This window comes from Anser anser (assembly GCF_964211835.1).
Source record: "Anser anser genome assembly, contig: HAP1_SCAFFOLD_607, whole genome shotgun sequence".
Lineage (NCBI taxonomy): Eukaryota > Metazoa > Chordata > Aves > Anseriformes > Anatidae > Anser > Anser anser.
In genome coordinates, this window is record NW_028153476.1 from 8,765 (window position 1) to 28,119 (window position 19,355).

The 19,355-nt window shown below is 64.2% G+C and overlaps 2 protein-coding genes across 3 annotated transcripts; both read right to left on the minus strand.

The window, feature by feature from the left end:
* Nucleotides 1-451: 451 nt before the first annotated feature.
* TYK2 (tyrosine kinase 2) lies at nt 452-16,277 on the minus strand. 2 transcript variants are annotated; one of them, XM_083854262.1, is made up of 25 exons: nt 16,122-16,277; nt 14,278-14,345; nt 13,990-14,179; nt 13,299-13,422; nt 11,933-12,077; nt 10,956-11,119; nt 10,324-10,708; nt 9,253-9,444; nt 8,815-8,972; nt 8,614-8,737; nt 7,273-7,465; nt 7,085-7,191; nt 6,602-6,778; nt 6,406-6,493; nt 6,175-6,302; nt 5,539-5,674; nt 5,083-5,234; nt 4,803-4,953; nt 4,424-4,521; nt 3,918-4,110; nt 3,610-3,728; nt 2,790-2,962; nt 1,761-1,878; nt 1,576-1,686; nt 452-929 (listed from the first exon to the last, which is right to left on the minus strand). In XM_083854262.1, the coding sequence occupies exons 3-25, from the start codon at nt 14,174-14,176 to the stop codon at nt 795-797; spliced, it is 3,558 nt and encodes a 1,185-aa protein (XP_083710388.1). In that variant the 5' UTR covers nt 14,177-14,179; nt 14,278-14,345; nt 16,122-16,277; the 3' UTR covers nt 452-794. The 2 variants fall into 2 exon arrangements, 1 of the variants encoding a protein (XP_083710388.1); XR_014577868.1 differs by lacking the exons at nt 452-929; nt 1,576-1,686 and having other exon boundaries at nt 2,790-2,924.
* Nucleotides 16,278-17,240: 963 nt separating this feature from the next.
* Nucleotides 17,241-19,349, minus strand: CDC37 (cell division cycle 37, HSP90 cochaperone; the record flags this gene model as incomplete). Its single annotated transcript, XM_083854263.1, is given in 4 exon segments — nt 17,241-17,715; nt 17,844-17,915; nt 18,853-18,854; nt 18,857-19,349. Coding segments are annotated over 4 exon segments (711 nt in total), but the record flags the coding sequence as incomplete, so codon positions are not given.
* Nucleotides 19,350-19,355: the final 6 nt, after the last annotated feature.

Below are 19,355 nucleotides of genomic sequence, written 5' to 3' on the forward strand. Positions count from 1 at the left end.
GCAGAGCAACAGGGGCCGTTACAACCTTTATTGGGGCCCCCCGGCCGCCCCCCACCCCATAGCCGGGGGGGGGGGGCGCGGCATCACACAGCAGGCAATAAATAAGGGGGAACGGGGCAAAGCAGCCCCCCCCTTTTGTACAGTTCAAAGTGGGGGGGGCGGCCAGCCCCCTCGTCCCCCCCAAATCAGCTCCGTCTGACCCTAAAAACCTCCCTGGGGACGCAGGGAGGGGCAGCACAACCCCCCCCCCCACACCCCAAAACTTTGTGGGGGGAGACCCAAGGCCCCCCCCCACCCCCAAAAAAAACCTCCCAAAACGCAGCGGAAACCCCAAACTGCAATAAAGTGCCAAATTCTTTCGCTAACCCCCTCTTTTTGGGGTCGCGGGGGGGAAAGGGGTGTGTGCCCTCTTGGTGCCCCCCCCCTCGCCCCTAAAGCTCACGGTAATGGGGGGGGGAGCCCCCGGCGGTCCCCAACTTTTGGCGGGGGTGGGGGGGGGGGATGCAGACCCCATAAAGGGGGGTGCAGAGGGGCTGGGGCCGTCCCCGTCCCGTTTCACAGTGTTTGGCCCCATTTTGGTGCGGGGGGGGGAATAAGGCGAGGATGAGGAGGGCAGGGGGGGGGAGCGGGGAAGAGGCACGGCGGCGAGAGGCACGGCGGCCCTAAAACCGGAGCAAAACCCGGTCCTGCCCTAAAACCCACCCCAAAGGAAAAAAAAACCCTAAAGCTGGGGGCCCGGCCCCGGCCCTAAAGGGACCTGGGGGGGGGGGGTCCCGAGCTCGTGTCCCCCCCCCTCAGCAGAGGCTGAAGACGGAGGGGGCCTGGGCGCGGTACTTGTCGTGGAAGGCCTTGAGGATGGGGACGAGGTTGGGGAAGGCCGGGCGGAAGGAAGCCTCGGCCTCCCAGCAGTTCTTCATCAGGCGGTAGATCTGGGGAAAAAAAAAGGGGAAAAAGGGTCAGAAAAAGGGGCGGGGTCCTAAAAAAATTCCACCCAGGGGCAAGGATTTAATGGGGTGAAGGGGAAAAAGGTCAGAAAAAGGGGCAGGGTCCTAAAAAAAACCCACAGAGGGACAATGGTTTAATAGGGTGAAAGGAAAAAAGGTCAGAAAAAGGGGCAGGGTCCTAAAAAATCCCACCCAGGGGTGAGGATTTAATGGGGTGGAGGAGAAAAAGGTCAAAAAAAGAGGCAGGGTCCCAAAAAAACACACCCAGGGGTGACGATTTAATGTTGTGGAGGGGAAAAAGGTCAGAAAAAGGGTCAGGGTCCCCAGAAAATCCACCCAGGGGTGATGATTTAATAGGGTGGAGGGGAAAAGGCTCAAAAATGGGACAGGGTCCTAAAAAAAAGCCAATCAGGGGCGACGATTTAACGGGGTGGAGGGGAAAAAGAGCTCAAAAAAGGGACAGTGCCCTAAAAAAACACCATGGCGGGGCGATGATTTTATGGGGTGGAGGGGAAGGGCCTCGTTTCCAAACGCTCTGCCCCCCCCCCCCCCCATTTTTACCCGTTCCCTCGCCCCACGAGGTGCTGGTGACATTTGGGGTGGGAAGGGGGCGGCGCGACGCGGGATTTACCTCGCAGGGACAGTCCTTGGGGCTGGGCAGCCTCTTCCCTCGGTCCAGCAGCTCGATCAGCCGCAGCACCGTCATCTGCCCCTGCGTGGCCCCGATCAGCTCGATGAATTTCTGCGGGACGGGAGCCAGAGGTGAGGAACCGGCCCCGGGATCACCCGGCCCCGGGCCCCAAACCCGAAACCCACCACGGGAGGGCTCTGCGCGGGGTCACAGCGCGTCAGGAGCTCGTAGAGCGTCACCCCGAAGGACCAGACGTCGGAGGCGTAGTAGAACTTGCACTCCTTGAGGCACTCCACGGCGTACCTGCGGGGCGGCGGGGGCAGCGTGGGATCGGGGGACACAACGGGGACACAACAGGGCCACAATTGGGACCCAACGGGGCCACAATGGGGACCCAGCGGGGCCAAAATCAGGACCCAACGGGGCCACAAGGGAGCCACAATTGGGGAACCAACAGGGCCACAATCGGGGCGCAATGGGGACACAATGGAGACCCAACAGGGCCACAATGGGGACACAATGGGGACCCAACTGGGGACCCAACGGGGACTCAACAGGGCCACAACTGGGACCCAACGGGGCCAAAATCAGGACCCAACGGGGCCACAAGGGAGCCAGAATCGGGGACACAATGGAGACCCAATGGGGTCACACTGGGGACCCAACGGGGACACAAGGGAGCCAGAATCGGGGACCCAACAGGGCCACAACAGGGACCCAACAGGGCCACAATTGGGACCCAATGGGGCCAAAATCAGGACCCAACGGGACCACAAGGGAGCCAGAATCGGGGACACAATGGGGACCACAACTGGGGACCCAATGCGGCCACAACGGGGGCACAATGGGGACCCAACGGGGCCACAACAAGGACCCAGCGGGGACTCAATAGGGCCACAATTGGGACCCAACGGGGCCAAAATCGGGGCCACAACGGGGACACAATCAGGGACCCAACGGGGCCACAATTGGGGCCACAACCAGGGACCCAATGCGGCCACAACGGGGACACAATGGGGCCACAACGAGGACCCAACGGAGACCCAACAGGGCCAATATTGGGACCACAACTGGGGACCCAATGCGGCCACAATGGGGACCCAACGGGGCCACAACGAGGACCACAACTGGGGACCCAATGCGGCCACAACGAGGACCCAATGGGGCCACAACTGGGGACCCAATGGGGCCACAATCGGGGCCGTGGCGCTCACCAGAAGACGGGGCTGTCCCCGTCCTCGCAGACGCGGTAATACTCGTGGCCCTCAGGGATGGCTTTGGCCAGGCCGAAGTCGCCGATCTTCACCACGTTCTCGTTCTCCAGCAGCACGTTGCGGGCGGCGAGGTCCCTGTGGATGTAGTGCAGCGAGTGCAGGTAGGCCATGCCCTGCGACGGGGGGAAAACGGGCTTAGACGGGGCGTGGGGAGGGGCGGCGGGGCGTTTGGGGCGGGGGAGAGGGGCTTTAGGGGCGGTTTGGGGAGGAAAAAAGCGGATTGGAACCATTTTGGGGAGAGAAAATGGGACTTAGAGCCATTTAGGGGTGGGACCAAAAGGGAGGTGGAGGCAGGGAGCCCAGCCAGGTCTCGCCGTGCTTTTACCCCAAGGTTTTTCCCAATATCGAGAGGGATTTATGGGGGAAGAGGGGCTTTAGAGGCAGTTTGGGTAGGAAAAAGCGGATTGGAACCATTTTGGGGAGGGAAAATGGGACTTAGAGCCATTTAGGGGGAGACCAAAAGGGAGGAGGGGGCTGGAAGCCCAGTCAGGTCTTGCTGTGCTTTTTCCCCAAGGTTTTTCCCTATATCAAGAGGGATTTATGGGGGAAGAAGGGGGACTTTAGAGGTGGTTGAGGGAGGAAAAATTGTACTGGAACCATTTTGGGGCGAGAAAACGGGACTTAGAGCCACTTAGGGGGAGACGAAAAGGGAGGCGGAGGCGCGAGGAGGAGGCAGGAAGCCCGGCCAGCCGTCGCCGTGCTTTTTCCCCGAGGTTTTTCCCCATTTCGGGGACGCCCCGGCAGAGGTCAGAGCCTTTACCTCGCAGATCTGCTGGGCGAAGAGCAGGATGTGCGCCAGGCTGACGTTGTGCTTGGGCAGGTAGTCGCGCAGGCTGCCCAGCGGCACGTACTCCATGATCAGCTGCACGATCTTCTCCCCTGGCCGAGGAGCGGGAGGTGAGGCAGAAATCCCCGAAAAACCCAGCCAGGGGGAAGAGAAACACCCCCAAAATTGTATTTTGAGCCTCCCTGCCACCTGGGGCGACGGGGATCGAGCGAAACGGGTTCAGGCTCCACGAAACGGAGCCTGGAAGCCGGGTTTGTGCCCTCCTCGCAGCTCCTCCTCACCCTGCTCGCTGCAGCAGCCCTTGTACTTGACGATGTTCTCGTGGTAGAGCGTCTTGAGGATCTCGATCTCCCTCTTCCAGCTGGCCAGCAGCTGCTGGCTGCAGCCGGCCTTCAGGGACTTGACGGCCACCATCTCGCCCGTGCCGTCGTTGGTGGGGTCGTAGCAGTAGAGGCTCACCTTGCCGAAGTGACCCTGGGGGGGGGAGCAGGGATTGGGGACGCCGCCGGCACCGTTCCAGCTTCCCCCAGCTGGGTCAGGGAGCTTTTTGGGCAGAGGGGACAGCCTCGGCGGCAACGGGTCGAAAATAAAGACTTGTGAGCCTCGTTCAGGCGTGGATTTTTGGGGGAAATCAAGGCAGAAAGAGGCTGCTGCTCCCAGAGGGGATGGGAGCGTATAAATTGTGCGCGGCTGCTGCAAAGGGAACATCTGACGGGGGTCCGAGCCCCTCCGCATGTCCCAGCCCACCCAAAAGGACCTCGGCGTCTTTGGGGGGATCCATCCTCACCTCCCCCAGCTCGCGGATCTTCTTCAGGTAGCGCTTCTGGAAGACGGTGGGGTCGGACACGGGGAAGTCGGGGTTGACGGAGGTGACGTCCACGAGGTCTGCGAAAGACAGGAGAGGTCAGGGGCCAGCCGAGCTCTGAGCGCCTTCGTGCTCCTGCCCCCGCAGCCCAGGAGGCAATTTCTGCTCTGGGGCTTTGCTCCCCGACAAAAATCGGCCAGGGAGGGGAGCAAAGGGCCCCGTGGGAAGGGCTCACGCTGGGGCCGAAGCAGCGAGCTCCCAAAAGCGGACGCTGGCTGCGGCTGTGCCCGCGTCGGCCCGGCTCCGGCGCCGGGGAGAAGCCGGCGAGGGACGGGCAGGGGAGGGAAGGGCAGGGCCTCACTGTGGGGCTGGAGCTGGGTGAGGTCCCGCAGGATGGTGCGGAAGGACGGGCGCTCGCTGGGCGCGTAGCTGAGGCACTGCGAGATCAGCGTGGCCAGCTCCTTGCAGGACGGCTCGGGCAGGCGGTGCCTCTTCTCGTAGAAACGCTCTTTCTGGGGGAGAAACGGAGGGAAAAAAAAAAAAAACAGGTCACGAACGCGCCCGCAGCCACGGAGGGGCTCGAAGCCACGAGGCCGAGGGGAAGCCGAGCGCCCCGCTGTCCCCCCGCGGGCCTCTGTCACCTCGGAAGGCGTGCGCTCCTTGAGGGGGACGTCGGCGTCGAAGCAGATCTCCAGCAGCGTGGTGCCGAAGCTCCACTTGTCGGCGGCCGTGCTGAGGTTCCCCATGTCCTGCACGCACTCCGGGGCGATCCAGGGGATGCGGTCCACGCGCTCTTTGGGAAGGAGAAGGCGCGAAGGGGTCAGCGAGAAGGGGAGGACGCAAAACCCCGCGGGCGGAGGAGGGGAAGCTCCCCGCGGGATCAGCTTTCGGGCCGGCTGCCGTCACGGGGCTCGCATCCAAACCTCTCCGACGCCCAAAACTAAGGGCTGGAAGGCAGGCAGGCGTTGCCGGAGCAGCTCAGGCATAACCCACGCTCTCGGCTAGCCGCGGGAGGTGGAAAAGCACCTGGCTTCCCAGCTCCCGACAAGCCCGGGCCCAGCCCTGCCCAGCCCAGGGAGCCCCGCGGGGCGCGGTACCTTCTCGAGACAGCACCGTGAAGCTGACCCCGGGGTCGCTGAGCTTCACGAAGGGCAGGGAGCCGTCCTCCAGCCCCTTCCTGGCCAGCAGAATGTTCTTGGCGCACACGTTGCCGTGCACCAGGTTCTTGTCCTCCTGGGGAAAAGGAGGAGAGGCGACCTCAGAGAGGAGGAACGGGGCAGGGCCGCGCCGGGAAACAAAACCGCGGCGCTCCCGGCCCCCGCCTTTCGTCCCCTCCCTGCCTCTCTCCTCGTCCCCTCCGCGCAAAGCCGGAGCCGGGGGGGCACACCGGGAGCCTGGGGATTACCCAGCACAGCTCACGCCTTCCCGAGCTGCTGGCCAGAAGCCCAGCAAGCAGGGGAGGCAGCTTCCTCCTCCTCCTCCTCCTCTGCCCCAGCCCCACGGCCCCCAGCTGAAGCTCCGGAGCGGCTCCAGCGTTTCGGGTCCCCACAAAAGGGCCGCCCCAGGCGCTCACCTCCACGACGGAGGGAGAAGGGAGAGGTTATTACGCTAAAAAAAAAAAAAACCCACGCGTCTGCCCGGAGAGCAGAGCAAAGCGACCGATCCTCCCTGCTGCGCCGGCGGAGGGGACGAGAGGCGGCGCGGAGGCGGCCGGCGCGGCCCCAGCCCCTCACCAGGTAGCTCAGGGCGCTCGCCAGCTGCTTGGCCACGGTGATCTTCCAGCCCACGGTGACCCGGCCCTTCTCCTTGCGCAGCAGCACGTCCAGAGGGCCGTGCTCCACAAACTCCTCCACCATGATGTCTGGGAACACAAAGAGGGGTTGTTTTCGGCCAGCAGCCCCAAAATCCGGCCCCGGGAACGGCTCCGGAGGGCGGCCCATGGGTCCGGCGAGCCCGGGACTCACTCTCGGAGCCCCGCACGCAGACGCCGTGCACGAAGGCCAGGTGGACGTGCGACACTTGGCTCATCAGGCTGGCCGTCTCGAAAAACGCCTGCGGAGAGAGCAGCAAAGGTGGTGGTGGGGGGGTCACGAAGCTGGGGGGGCACCACGAAGCTGCCCGGGGAACCCGGATCGACGCGCTGGCGGATCGCGGGCTCACCAGGGCGATGTCTCGGTGGCTGGGGTCCAGGACTTTGAGCACCACGTGCAGCTCCCTGCTGTTGTTGTTCGGCTCGGTGGAGAAGTACTCGGCCTCGTCGTCGGCCCCGGCGGCGCCGCAGACGTTGAGCACGCCGTCGTAGATGTTGGTGCGGGTGCCCTGCCCCAGGTGGGCTCGCTGAGGGCAGAGGGAGAAGGAAAATGAGCGGCAGGGCGGCGGGCACGAGCCAACGCTCTCCCCGTCCCCCTGCTGGTGCTGTGGGTGGCAGGGAAGGAATCGTCCCCCGAGATGACAGCGCCGCTGCTTTGCTTCGCCTCCTCCTCGCAGAGGGAAGGAACAAAGGGCCGAAGCAACCCCAAAATGCGTCTCTGCCCTTCCCTCGCACGGTGGCAGGGGTTTGGTGGCATGCCCTGACCGGGAATTCGGGATCCTCCGCACACCCCGTCCCCAAAACCCGGCTGCCGCGCGGGCGGGGCGCCCGACCTGCGTGATCTCGTTCTTGCGGATCTGGTGGAAGCTGAGCTGGGTCAGGTTTAGGATCTGCTTCGCGCTGTCCTTCACCTTCCAGGTGATCAGCAGGTCCGAAATCTCTGCCGGAAGAGGGAAGCGAGCCTTCAGAAACCACCGGGTGCCCTCGCTCCCGAGAGAGGGGAGGAGAGCCACCCTCCTACCTCCTGGTTTGGGCGGGCAGCACCTCTTCACCGTGAAGCTCTCCTCGCCGGATTTGAGCGTGCAGCCCTTGAGGACGTCCAGGAGCTCGCGCAGAGTGGGGAACTCGCGGTCCCAGCCCTCCAGCACGAAGGAGCTGCCCTTCTTCTGGATGCGGAACTGCCTGTACTTGAGGGCCCCCTGCGCCCCGGGGCCCTGCGGGAGGGCAGGCGGCGTCAGAGGACGGGCGGCGCAGCTCCGGGGCCCGAAGCCTGGCAGCTCCGACCCCGGTCCTAACGGGGCCGGCACCGCCCGGAGCTCGCGGCTCTGCCTGCCCGCTGCTCGCCCAGCGAACGGAGTCGTTCCCCTTCCCTGATCTGCTGAACAGGTCAGCAAAACCGCGGGGATTTAGCAGCAAAAAGAGCAGGACCCAAAACTGCAGGGATTTAGCAGAAAAAGGTGCAGGATCCAAAACTGCAGGGGTTTAGCAGGAACAGGAGCAGAACCCAAAACTGCGGGGATTTAGCAGCACAGGAGCAGGACCCAAAAACACAGGGATTTAGCAGAAAAAGGTGCAGGACCCAAAACTGCGGGGATTTAGCAGCACAGGAGCAGGACCCAAAAACACAGGGATTTAGCAGAAAAAGGTGCAGGACCCAAAACTGCGAGGATTTAGCAGCAACAGGAGCAGGACCCAAAACTGCAGGGATTTAGCAGCAACAGGAGCAGGACCCAAAACTGCGGGGATTTAGCAGCAACAGGAGCAGGACCCAAAACTGCGGGGATTTCAAAACTGCAGGGATTTAGCAGCAAAAAGAGCAGGACACAGAACTGCAGGAATTTAGCAGAAAAAAGTGCAGAATCCAAAACTGCAGGGATTTAGCAGCACAGGAGCAGGACCCAAAACTGCGGGAATTTAGCAGCAAAAAGAGCAGGACACAAAACTGCGGGGATTTAGCAGCAACAGGAGCAGGACCCAAAACTGCAGGGATTTAGCAGCAAAAAGAGCAGGACACAAAACTGCGGGGATTTCAAAACTGCAGGGATTTAGCAGCAAAAAGAGCAGGACACAGAACTGCAGGGATTTAGCAGGAACAGGAGCAGGACCCAAAACTGCAGGGATTTAGCAGCAAAACGTGCAGGACACAAAACCGTTGCTGCCAAATCCCTGCAGGAGCAGGATGCTCCACCTCAAAGCTGCTCCCCTCGCCCTCCCGCATGGAAACTCCGCTGGCCGAGCCCCCGATACGACCCAAGCGGCAAAAAGCAAGTTTCCAGCTCGCAGATCTCCCCCCGCGGCGCAGCGAATCCTCCCCGGGGCAGGCCTGGCAGCGCGCCACGAGGCGCCGGGACGCCCGCCGTACCTGCTGGTGGCCCCGTTTCACCACGGACAGAATCATCCTGTTGAAGTCGAGGACGCTCCAGCGGATGACGTAGAGCCCCTCCTCGTGCTCCTCCCGCCGCAGCTTGGCGAAGACGAATTCCTCCCTAGCGAGGGGGGAGAAGGGGAGAGGCTCGAGCCCGGCCCCAGGGCCACGGGGCGTCCCCCGGGATGCCAGACGTACTGCATGGGCCCGTGGATGCCGTTGAGGATGCTCATGACGAGCCGCGGCGGCGCCACTTCGTGGCACAGGTAGTGGCTGGAGTCCGCCGTCAGTCGGAAGTAGCCGTCCACCAGCGAGACCAGGGAGAGGGCGCTCTCGTAGGACGGGAGGAGCACCTCCTGGGGGGGGGGCACGAGGGATCGGCCGGACTGAGAGGAGGCCGCCCCAAATCCGCCACCCCAAATCCGCCGCCCAGCCAGCCCGAGGAGGAGAGAGCGCAGAACTCAGGGAGGGGGGGAAAAAAAAAACAACAACAAAAAAACAAAAACAAGGAGAAAAAAAAAACACAAAAAAAAAGAAGGAGAAACCCTCGTTCCTCTCCTCGCTTGCCCCTTTCAGCCACCAGAGCCCAACCCGAGGCCCCCCCACCGCGTGTCGGGACGGGGCAGAGGCGCTCACCAGGCACTGGTTGTCCTGCCGGTTGATGCTGACTCGGCAGTCCTTGATGACGACGTGCGTGATCTCTCGGAAGTGGCAGAAATGCGACCACTTGGGCTCGCTCGGCTCCGCTTGGCGCGGCCCCCGGGGCTCCGGCTCCTTGCTTCTGCTTTTCCTCCCGAAATAGCCTCGGTGGGAGACGGCCTCGACGCTCTGCGGAGCCGGAGACGAAAGGGAATCGGGCGCGCCGCCGGGGAACGGCGCCGCTCGAAGCCGCGTGGCCAAAGCGGGATGAACTGGAAGGGAGCTCGGGGTTCCCCAAGCCCCGTCCGGCCTCCGAACCGCACACGAGGCGGTGGCAAAGCCCGGGAGCGTGAGGTTTTCACAGGATCGCAGAATCGAAGGGGGTTGGAAGGGACCTCGAAAGATCGTCGGGTCCAACCCCCCCGCCAAAGCGGGTTCCCTAGGGCAGGCTACCCAGGGAGGCGTCCGGACGGGCCTGGAATATCTCCAGAGAGGGAGACCCCACAACCTCCCTGGGCAGCCTGTCCCAGCACTCCGTCACCCTCATCTTGAAGAATTTCTTTCGCATGTTGGCGCGGAACTTCCTGGGCTCCGTTTTGTGGCCATTGCCCCTTGTCCCGTCCCCACAGAGCACTGAGAAGAGGTTGGCCAAGTCCCTCTGCCTCCCACTCCTCAGATATTTATCCACATCGATGAGATCCCCTCTCAGTCGTCTTTTCTCCAGGCTGACCAGCCCCAGGTCTCGCAGCCCTTCCTCCCAGGGCTCCAGGCCCCGTGTCACCTTTGTGGCCCTCCGCTGGCCTCTTCCCAGGAGATCCCTGTCTTTTTTTCTACCGGGGAGCCCCGAACGGCCACAGCACTCCAGGTGAGGCCTGCCCAGGGCGGGATCGAGGGATCGCCTCCCTTGACCTGCTGGCCACGCTCCTTTCAATGCCCGCCGGGATCCCCTTGGCCACCAGGGCACGCTGCTGGCTCACGGTCAACCCGTCGTCCGCCAGGACCCCCCGGCTCCTTCTCTTTCCGCCGCGTCCCACCCCGCCGTGGCCAAAACCCCGAGCGCCCACCTACCTCGGGAGGCACGGGCCGCCACTGGATGCCGCTCGTGCCGGTGACGAGGACCTCGTGGGTAGCGGGCGGGTCCCTGGGGAGCAGCGCGTGGCCGTGCTCCGCCTGCGCATGGCCCCCGTTGACGTAGAGCGGCGCCTTCTCGCCCTCGGAGGAGGTCTCCAAGGAGAGCACGGGGAAGAGCTCGCTGCCGAAGCGGGGCGCGAGGTGCTCCAAGGTGGCCAGGTACTTGTACATGACGTCCTGCTCCGTCAGCTTCCCCGCGCTGACCGTGTGCCGCTGGAAGCGCTGCACGAACTTCTTGAAGACGGTTTTCATGCGGAACTTGGTCAGGTAGTTGTTCTGCTGGATCTGGCGGTAGAAGGAGCGCGGGATGCAGTCCTTGAAGCTGCGGAGGCGGAGGGGGGGAAGAAACGGGTCAGGAGAACGAACCTCGCGCTGGGTTTGTGCCCCAGGCAGCCCAGCAGCGTCTTCACGGCCTCCCGAAAATCGGCTGGAAGAGGGAGAGCGAGGGCACGGCCGCGGGCAGGCCGCCCCCTCCTGCTGCCCTCTCGCAGCAGCCTCTAGCAGGCTCCCTCGAAAAAGCCCGGAGCGGAAACGTCCGTGGGTTTTTGGCACCTCGCTCAGGCTCTCACCTGTATTTCCTGGCCACCTCCTCCAGGGAGACGCCCTTCTTGATGGCGATGTGAGAGAGGTGCAGCACGGCCATGCCCAGGCTCTCGTTCTTGAACCTCTGGACCTCCTGCTCCGTCTGCAGGTCCTTCAGGGACGCGACGTCGTTGATGAATTCATACTTCCCCTGGTGAGGCAGAGGAAAAGCTAAACAATGGGGAAAACACCCTGCGCCGCCTCCGGGGCTGCTTTTTCCACATTATTTTTCACGTCCGTTATTTATCTATTTTCCTCGTTATTTATCTATTTTCCTCGTTACTTATTTTCCTCGTTATCTATTTTTTTCCCCCGTTATTTTTTTTCCTCGTTACTTATTTTTTTCCTCGTTACTTATTTTTTTCCTCGTTTCTTATTTTTTCCCCCCGTTATTTTTTTCCCCCATTATTTATTTCTCCCCCCCCGTTATTTACTTTTTTCCCCCGTTCTTTATTCCCCCCCCGTTATTTACTTCCCCCCCCGATATTTACTTCCCCCCCCAATATTTACTTTTTCCCCCCGATATTTACTTTTCCCCCCCGATATTTACTTTCCCCCCCGATATTTACTTTTTTCCCCCCTTATTTTTCCCCCCCTTACTTATTTTGTTCCTTAGTTATTTATTTTTTTCCTTGTCATTTATTTTTTTCCCCGTTCATTTATTTTTTTTCCCACCATTATTTATTTATTTTTGTCTGCCCGTTATTTATTTTTCCTCCGTTTTCTGGTTTTTTTTTTCCTCCGTTTTTTATTGTTTAACCGCTGTAACGGGATCCCCTCAGCCCATCCAAAAAAAAAAACACCCCTGAGTGCCCCAGCGGGCCCCCGGCCGCGTTCGCCCTTTCCCCAAAGCGCCCCGAGTTGGGGCAAACCGCCCCCGACAAAGGGGCCGAGCCCTCGGGTGCTCCCCGCCCCGACCCCACCGGGATCCGGCCGGTCCGGCGCCCGCCCGCGGCCCCCTCACCTGCTCGAAGAGGTACTCGAAGGACGCCTTGTCGAGCACGGCCCCCCCCTGCAGCCTCTCGTCGGGGCCCTCGCTCGGCCGCGGGGCGTTGCGGTAGACGGCCGGCTCCTTCTCGTTCATCCCGTGCCAGTTCCGAAAGTAGTACCTGCGGCGGGGCACCGCGCCGCGCTCAGCGCCGCGCTCCGACACGGAGGATTCCCTGGTTTTACCCCAAAATCCCCCAAACGACGCCTCCCTGCTCCGGCGGAGGGTTTTCGCCACCGGTCCCAAGAGGACGGGGTTTGGTGGGGGGGAGGGTGAGGAAGGAGCGGAAGGTTCCCGGTGGGCGTTTTGGGAGCAAACGGCGCCGCCGACGCCGCTTCAAAACCCCGACCCGAGAACCGGGCGCGGCCTCCGGGCGCCCTCCGAGCCCGCAGCGAGGCTTCGGGCGCCGGGAAGCCGAGGGGAAGCGACCTCTTCCCACCCCCCCCGCCCCCCCCCAGCCTTTGCTCGAGCTTTCCGCGCCGCGCACGTGCCGGGCGGCAGGGTTTCGCCGGGGGGGGGGATGCCTGGCGGGCAGAGCCCCGCGGCCGCAGCGCTTTTCCGCTCCCCTCAACCCCAAAAGCCGCGACCCTGCGCGGCAGGAGCGCTGCCTGCAGCCGCCGGCTCCGAAAGCCGAGCAGAGAGGGCTTCGTGGCCCCAAAAATACAGCGGCAATATTTCCCCCCGCGGGGACAAGCTGGGGGAAGCGTCAGCTCCTTCCCAGTCCCCCCGGCAGGCAGGAGGAGCCGCGGGTCGCTTCGAACGCATCGGGCGCGGGCTGAGGAACCCCCGGGGCTGCTCCTCCCCGCGCTTTTACCTTCGCTCTGACTCAGACCCCGACAGCACGGCCCGAAAAAGGCCCCCCTCCCGAGACCGCCAGCGGCAGCGCCTCGGGAGGAAAGGCAGCGGCGGGGCCGGGGATCGCCGGGGAACCTGAAAACCTCGCCGCGAGGGAGCGAGGCCAGGAAACGGAGCCGCGGCCCTGAGCGAAAAAACGCTGCCCGCAGCGGGGGGACCGGGGCCTGCCGGGGACGGAGCTGAGCGGGGCGGCGGAGAGACGCGGGCAGAGCGGCCCCGGGAGCGGAGCAATTCGTTTTTCCAACCCAGGCGCGGGCTCCAAAGCCGCCCAGCTCCCGGTTTGATCCTTCGGGGCCGGATTGAGCCGAGCCCTGCCAGCTCGCCGGCCCCGCGCCAAGCTCGGCGCGCGCCTCCGGGCCGTTCCCCCAGCTGCCCGCCCCGCGAGGGTACGGGAGCGAGCCAGCGCGGCCCCGGCAAAGCCCCGGGCGTATTTCTTGCGTTAAAAACGGCGCCCGGCTGCGCCGAGAGGCTCGGCGGGCGCCCTCACCTCATGCGGAAGAGCAGCCTGAGGTCGGTGTCTTTGCCGATTTTGAAGACGTGGTTGGGGGGGAGCCAGGTCCCGCTCTGGGGGTCGTAGAGCGCGAAGAGGCTGTAGCACAGCGGCGTGATGCCTGCGAAGGCAACGCGGCGAGGAGGAGCCGAGGGTGGGCGTTGAGGTGGAAATTCACGGCAGAAAACGTTAAAAAAATAAAAAAAAAAACACGAAAACGATAAAAACTCTGCTGCTTCCCTCCCAGCCGCCAGATTCCCGGCGGCGCGGACCCCAAGCGAGGCCGTTTGGGACCCGAAGCGAGGCCGCTTGGGACCCGAAGCGCGAGCGTTCGGCCGACGAGGCGGGAGCCGCAGCCTGCTCCAGCAAACCCGGGTTCAAAAAGACGCCGTGCCGCGGCTCAGGGCTGCGAGAAGCCCCCGGACCCGCGGCTCCCGCTCATTTCCCCCCCCCGTTTTTCGCAGCTCGCCAAGCGAAACCCCCCCCCCCCCCGGTGGCGGGGCGAGCCTGGGGTGTGAGGATCGCTCTCCGACCCCAAGCCAGCGAGGGCGAGGGCCGGATTCTGACCGAGGGCTCGTCGCCAAAAAAAAGCCGCTTTTTTAGAAGCGAAAAGGGGGAGCTCGGAGGTACGAAGAGCTCGGGGTGGGGTGGGGTAAGGGGGGGGCGTGAGGAACGGGGCCGGGCTCACCGATCCTCCGCGCGAGGTCGATGCAGATCTCCTCGGCGCTCGGCGCGCCCTGCGCGTAGCTCTGGCATCGCTCGCGCTCCTCGGCGCCGCCCCAGTGCAGGGAAACCTTGAGGGCGCCGCCGGGCGGGGAGCAGCAGCCCTCGGGGTCCGACTCGCTGTGCTTCACCGCGCACTGGCACAGAGACATCTCCTGCGGGGCGGGGGGACGGGGTTAACGGGGCGGGATGTGCGGGGGGGGAACGGGAACGAACAGGAACCCCCCCCGGCCTCTCACCCCCGGGCACTGACCTCACCGTCAGCTGGAGCATAACGCGGAGCCGGTCCCCAGGCGGTGGCGGCGGCAGCGATGTCGTCACCTGCGTGGGGACACGGGGGGGGGGGGAGGATTGGGGGTGACAAATTGGTCCGTGGGCCCCCCCCCGAGGGGTGCAGGACCACCGCTCCCACCCCACTGGCACCGCTCCCACCCCGAGCGTGTTTGCTTGCTGCCAACGCGGCCGAACGGCTTTTATTTTATTATTATTATTTTTATTATTATTATTACTATTATTTTTTCCCCTCCTTTTTGCCAACCGAAGGGGCCCGGGGCCTCGGCTCAGCGCCCCGCAGCTCCGGTCCCCGCTCCTCCAGGGGAACGAGGACGGACGCGGAGCTGCGACCCCGCCCCACGGGGAAAACCCCAAGGAATGGGGATTTTTCAGCCCAAATAAGGCTCAGGGGGGGCTTGCCGCGGTGGTCCGGTGCTTAAAGGTGCCAAATAACCAGGTTTTACCCCAAAAAAAACCTTTAGTTTGGGCGCCCGCACGCCCAGCAGGAGCTCTGGGTGCAGCAGCCCCAACCCCGGAGGTGCAACGGGGGCGCAAAAAAACCCCAAAGGGGCTCGGGATCGGCTCCAGCCACCAAATTTCGGTGCAGGGAGCGTTTGCGGGACCCCGAGCCCCCGAGTCGCCAAAAAAAAACCCCAAAAACCCAAAAAAAACCCCATGTGGCAACGTCCCCGGTGGTAAACTCTGCCCCGGCGCGTTGAGCAGCCAAATTTTGGGGTGGTTTCGCCTCTTTCTGCTCCCCCGCCAGAGGCCTCGATCGAGGTCAGGAGCCGCAGGCGGCCACGGCTCAAAGGTCACGGCGCGGGCAAGGGCGGGGAGGGACGGGGCCGGCTGCCGGCGCCCCCGTTTCTAGCAATAGGGGCGGATTTGGGGCCGTTATAGGGTTTTTTTTGTGTTTCGCTCCCCGATCCCAGCAGCAGCGGGGTTTCGGACCCAGCGGGAGCACGCGCGCGTTTTTGGCGTCTTCCTGGGAAAAATCCGCCCGGGATCGGCACGACCCCGCGCTGCAGGCTCCAGGGCCCCAAAACGGGCAACGTCAATGGGGTTGGAGTCTCAGCCCCCCCGCTCCTGACCCCAAACACCCCCCATCCTGACCCCAAAGCCCCCCGATCCTGACCCCAAAGCCCCCCCCAGATCCTGAGCCCCCGAATGTCACAGCCACGTCTGCCCTGACCCCCCCGCACCCTGAAGACCCCCATATCCTGCACCCCCACATCCCCCCCGTCCCCCCAACTCCCCCCCAGCCCCACATCCACCCCCCACCACCCCACAACTCCCCTGCACCCTACATTACCCCCCCCTCAGCCCCATGTCCTCCCCCAGCCCCACAACTTCCCCCAACCCCACATCTCCACCTGGCCCCACAACTCCCCCCAAGCCCCACAAATCCCCACTCAGCCCCACATCGCCCCCCGGCCCCACAACTCCCCTCCACCCTACATTGCCCCCCCAACCCCACGTCCTCCCCCAGCCCCAAAACTCCCCCCTCAGCCCCACAAATCCCCATTCGGCCCCACGCTCCTCCCCTGGCCCCACAACTCCCCCCGGCCCCACAGATCCCCGCTCGGCCCCACATTCTTCCCACAACTCCCCTCCACCCTATATTGCCCCCCCCGGCCCCACAAATCCCACCCCGACCCCACAAATCCTCCCCCCGGCCCCCAATTCCCCCCCCCAAGCCCCCAATTCCGCCTCCAGCCCCGCCCCCCCCGCCCCAAACCCCTCCGCTCCCCGCCCCCCCCGGCCCAGGCCCCCCCCCCCCGGCCCAGGCCCCCCTCCCCCGCAGCCCCCCAGCCCCTCACGCACCGGCCCCGGTCCGGTTCCGCTTCCGCTCCCAGTTCCGGTTCCGGTCCCGGTCCCGGCCCCGCTCCCCGCCGGCCCGGCCGCGGTTCCGGCTCCCTGGGCCCCGCAGAGACGCCGCCTCCCATTGGGCCCCATGAGACGCGCGCTGCCATTGGCCCGCCGCCGGCGCGGGACCACGCCCACCCGCCTGCGCACCGTGGGCGGGGCGAGCGGCGCGGGAGGGGGCGTGGCCTGGTGGATGGGGGCGTGGTCTGTGGTAAGTGGGCGTGGCCGGGAGGGAGGGGGCGTGGCCACAGCCGGGTCGTGGGCGCAGCTGGATTGGTGGGGGGGGGCAAATTTGGGGGGGAACTGCTGGAAATGGGGGGGCAGGGGGCAAATTGGGGGGGCAAAGCTCGATGTGGGGGGGCAAGGGGGGCAAATTGGGGGGCACAGGTGGAAATGGGGGGGCAGAGGGGCAAATTGGGGGGGTAGGGGGCAAATGGGGGGGAACTGCTGGAAATGGGGGGGCAAATTGGGGGGCACAGGTGGAAATGGGGTGGCGGGGGGGGGGGGCAGAGCTGGATGGGGGGGGGCAGAGCTGGATGTGGGGGGGGCACGGCCTTTTGCCCCCCCCCCCAGAGCCAGTATCCCCCCCACCCCCTCCCCTTTTTACCCCCCCAACCCCCTTTCGCCCCCCCCGAGCCAATACCCCCCCAAACCCCCCCCTTTTTACCCCCCACCCACTTTCGCCCCTCCCCAGTGCCAATATCCCCCCCCACCCTCCTCTTACCCCCCCACCCCCTTTTTACCCCCCAACCCCCTTTTTGCCCCTCCCCAGAGCCAATAGCCCCCCCAACTCCCCCTTTTTACCCCCCAACCCCCGTTTCGCCCCCCCACCCCCCCTTTTTACCCCCCACCCCCCCTTTTGCCCCTCCCCAAAGCCAAAATCCCCCCCAACCCCCACCTTTTACCCCCCCCCTTTCTCCCCTCCCCAGTGCCACCATCCCCACTCCCCACCCCCTTTTGCCCCCCCCCTCATCCCCCCCCACCCCCCTTTCACCCCTCCCCGGTGCCACCACCCCCCCCACCCCCTTTTGGCCCCCCCCCAATCACGACCCCCCCTCAATCACGACCCCCCCCTTCGCTTCCATCGCTTTATTGGTGCCAGAGCCCGAGCGCTGCCCTCGAGCCGCGGTGACAATTGCACTGCCCGGCCCCCCCCCACCCCCCACCCCCACCCCAAAATCACCCCCCCCACCCCCCCAAAACCCAAATTACAGCGAGGAGGGGGGCGCATCAAGGACGGGGGGGAGTTGTGGCACCCCAAAACCCCCCCCTTAGGGGCGAGGCGGGGGCTGCAGGGCCGCCCCCCCCCCCTTTGTGTTCACCCCATCGGTGTTGGGGGGGGGGGGGGAGAAGCGTGCGCGGCGGCGAGGAAGAGGAGGGGGAGGGAGGGAGGAAGAGCGCGGCCCCCTCACGCCTTCCCCTTGCCCTCGCCCTCCTTGGGGATCTCCTCGTAGACGGCCTCGGCCCCCTCCCCGCCCTTCTCGCCCCCCCCCTTGGCGTTGGGGACCCAGAGGCCCGAGTCGATGCAGCGCTGCATGTGGTACTTGGCCTCCTGCGGGGGGGGGGGGGGGGGGGGAAATAGGGAGGGGGGGGGAGGAAAAATAGGGTTAAAAATGATAACGGGAAACATAAAAAGCGATAAAAAGGGGGAGCGGTGCCCCCCCCCCCCCAGGCGCCCACCGTGGGGTCCATGCGGCCGATGGTGTCCTGCAGCAGCTGCACGTCCTTGACGTCGAAACACTTCTGCAGCTCCTGGGGGGGGGGCGGGAAGGGGGTGAGCGGAACCCCAAAACCCTACCAAACCCCACAACCCCCCCCCAAAAAAACCCAACCCCCCAAAAGCCCCCACGCCCTACAAAACCCCCACAAAGCCCCTACAAAACACCCCCCAAGGCTCCCCCACAAACGCCCCCCACAGGACCCCACAAAAGCCCCCCCAAAGCCTTCACACCTCCCCCAAAGCCCCCCACCCCCAAACCCTCCCCCAAAGCCCCCCACCCCCAAACCCTCCCCCAAAGCCCCCCACCCCCAAACCCCCCAATCCCCCCCCCAACCCCCCCCCAAAGCCCTATAAGGCCCCCCAAATCCCCTCCAAACCCCCCCAACCCCCCCCCAAACCCCCCAAAGCCCTATAAGGCTCTATAAGGCTCCCAACCCCACCCCAACCCCCCAACCCCCCCCAAAGCCCTATAAGGCCCCCAAAGCCCCTCCAAAACCCCCAACCCCCCCCAAGCCCTATAAGGCCCCCAAAGCCCCCCCAACCCCCCCCACCCCCCCCAAAGCCCTATAAGGCCCCCCAAATCCCCTCCAAAATCCCCCAACCCCCCCCAAAGCCCTATAAGGCCCCCCAAATCCCCCCCAACCCCCCCCCACCCCCCCCCAAAGCCCTATAAGGCCCCCCAAATCCCCCCAAACCCCCCCCCAACGCCCTATAAGGCCCCCCAACCCCCCCAAATCCCCCCCAAGCCCTATAAGGCCCCCCAAATCCCCCCCAAACCCCCCCCAACGCCCTATAAGGCCCCCCCAACCCCCCCAAATCCCCCCCCCAAGCCCTATAAGGCCCCCCAAATCCCCCCAACCCCCCCCCAAAGCCCTATAAGGCCCCCCAAATCCCCTCCAAAACCCCCCAACCCCCCCCCCAAAGCCCTATAAAGCCCCCAAACCCCCCCCCCAAGCCCCCCCGACTCACGGGGGAAGGGACTCGTAGACCTCGACGGGGTCGAGGCCGCCGGGGCCGAGGCGCTTCTGGCGCTCCTCCTCCTCGTACTCCCGCAGGGCCCTCTCCACGCGCGCCTTGGCGCGGCCGCGCACCCGCTCCTTGAAGGCCTCCAGCTCGTCGTTGAAGCCCTCCATGTACTGCTGGTCGGCCGTCTGCGGGCACGGGGGGGGGGAAAGGGGGAAAAAATTAAAAGAAAAAGGGGAAAAAAAAAGAGAGAGAAGGGGAGAAAAAAAATGGAAAGAAGGGGGCAAGAAAAGAAAGAAGGGGAGGAAAAATAGAAAGAAGGGGGAGGAAAAAAGGGAAAAAGAAAGAAGGGGGAAAAAAAGGAGGAAAGAGAAAAGGGAAGAAAAAAATGAAGGGGGGGAATAGAAAAAATAGAAAGAAAAGAAAAAAAGGGACAAAAAATAGAAAAGAAGGGGGAAAAAAAAGAAGGGGAGGAAAAATAGAAAAGGGAAGAAAAAAGGAAAAAAGAA

Excerpts from the sequence above, each read along its gene's own strand:
- TYK2 (XM_083854262.1), bottom strand. The coding sequence starts at position 14,176 with ATGTCTCTGTGCCAGTGCGCGGTGAAGCACAGCGAGTCGGACCCCGAG. Across the intron at positions 12,078-13,298 it reads AGGCTGCTCTTCCGCATGAG|GTACTACTTTCGGAACTGGC; the intron begins GTGAGGGCGCCC and ends GCCCCGCCGCAG. Across the intron at positions 7,466-8,613 it reads TGAAACGGGGCCACCAGCAG|GGCCCCGGGGCGCAGGGGGC; the intron begins GTACGGCGGGCG and ends GCCCTCCCGCAG.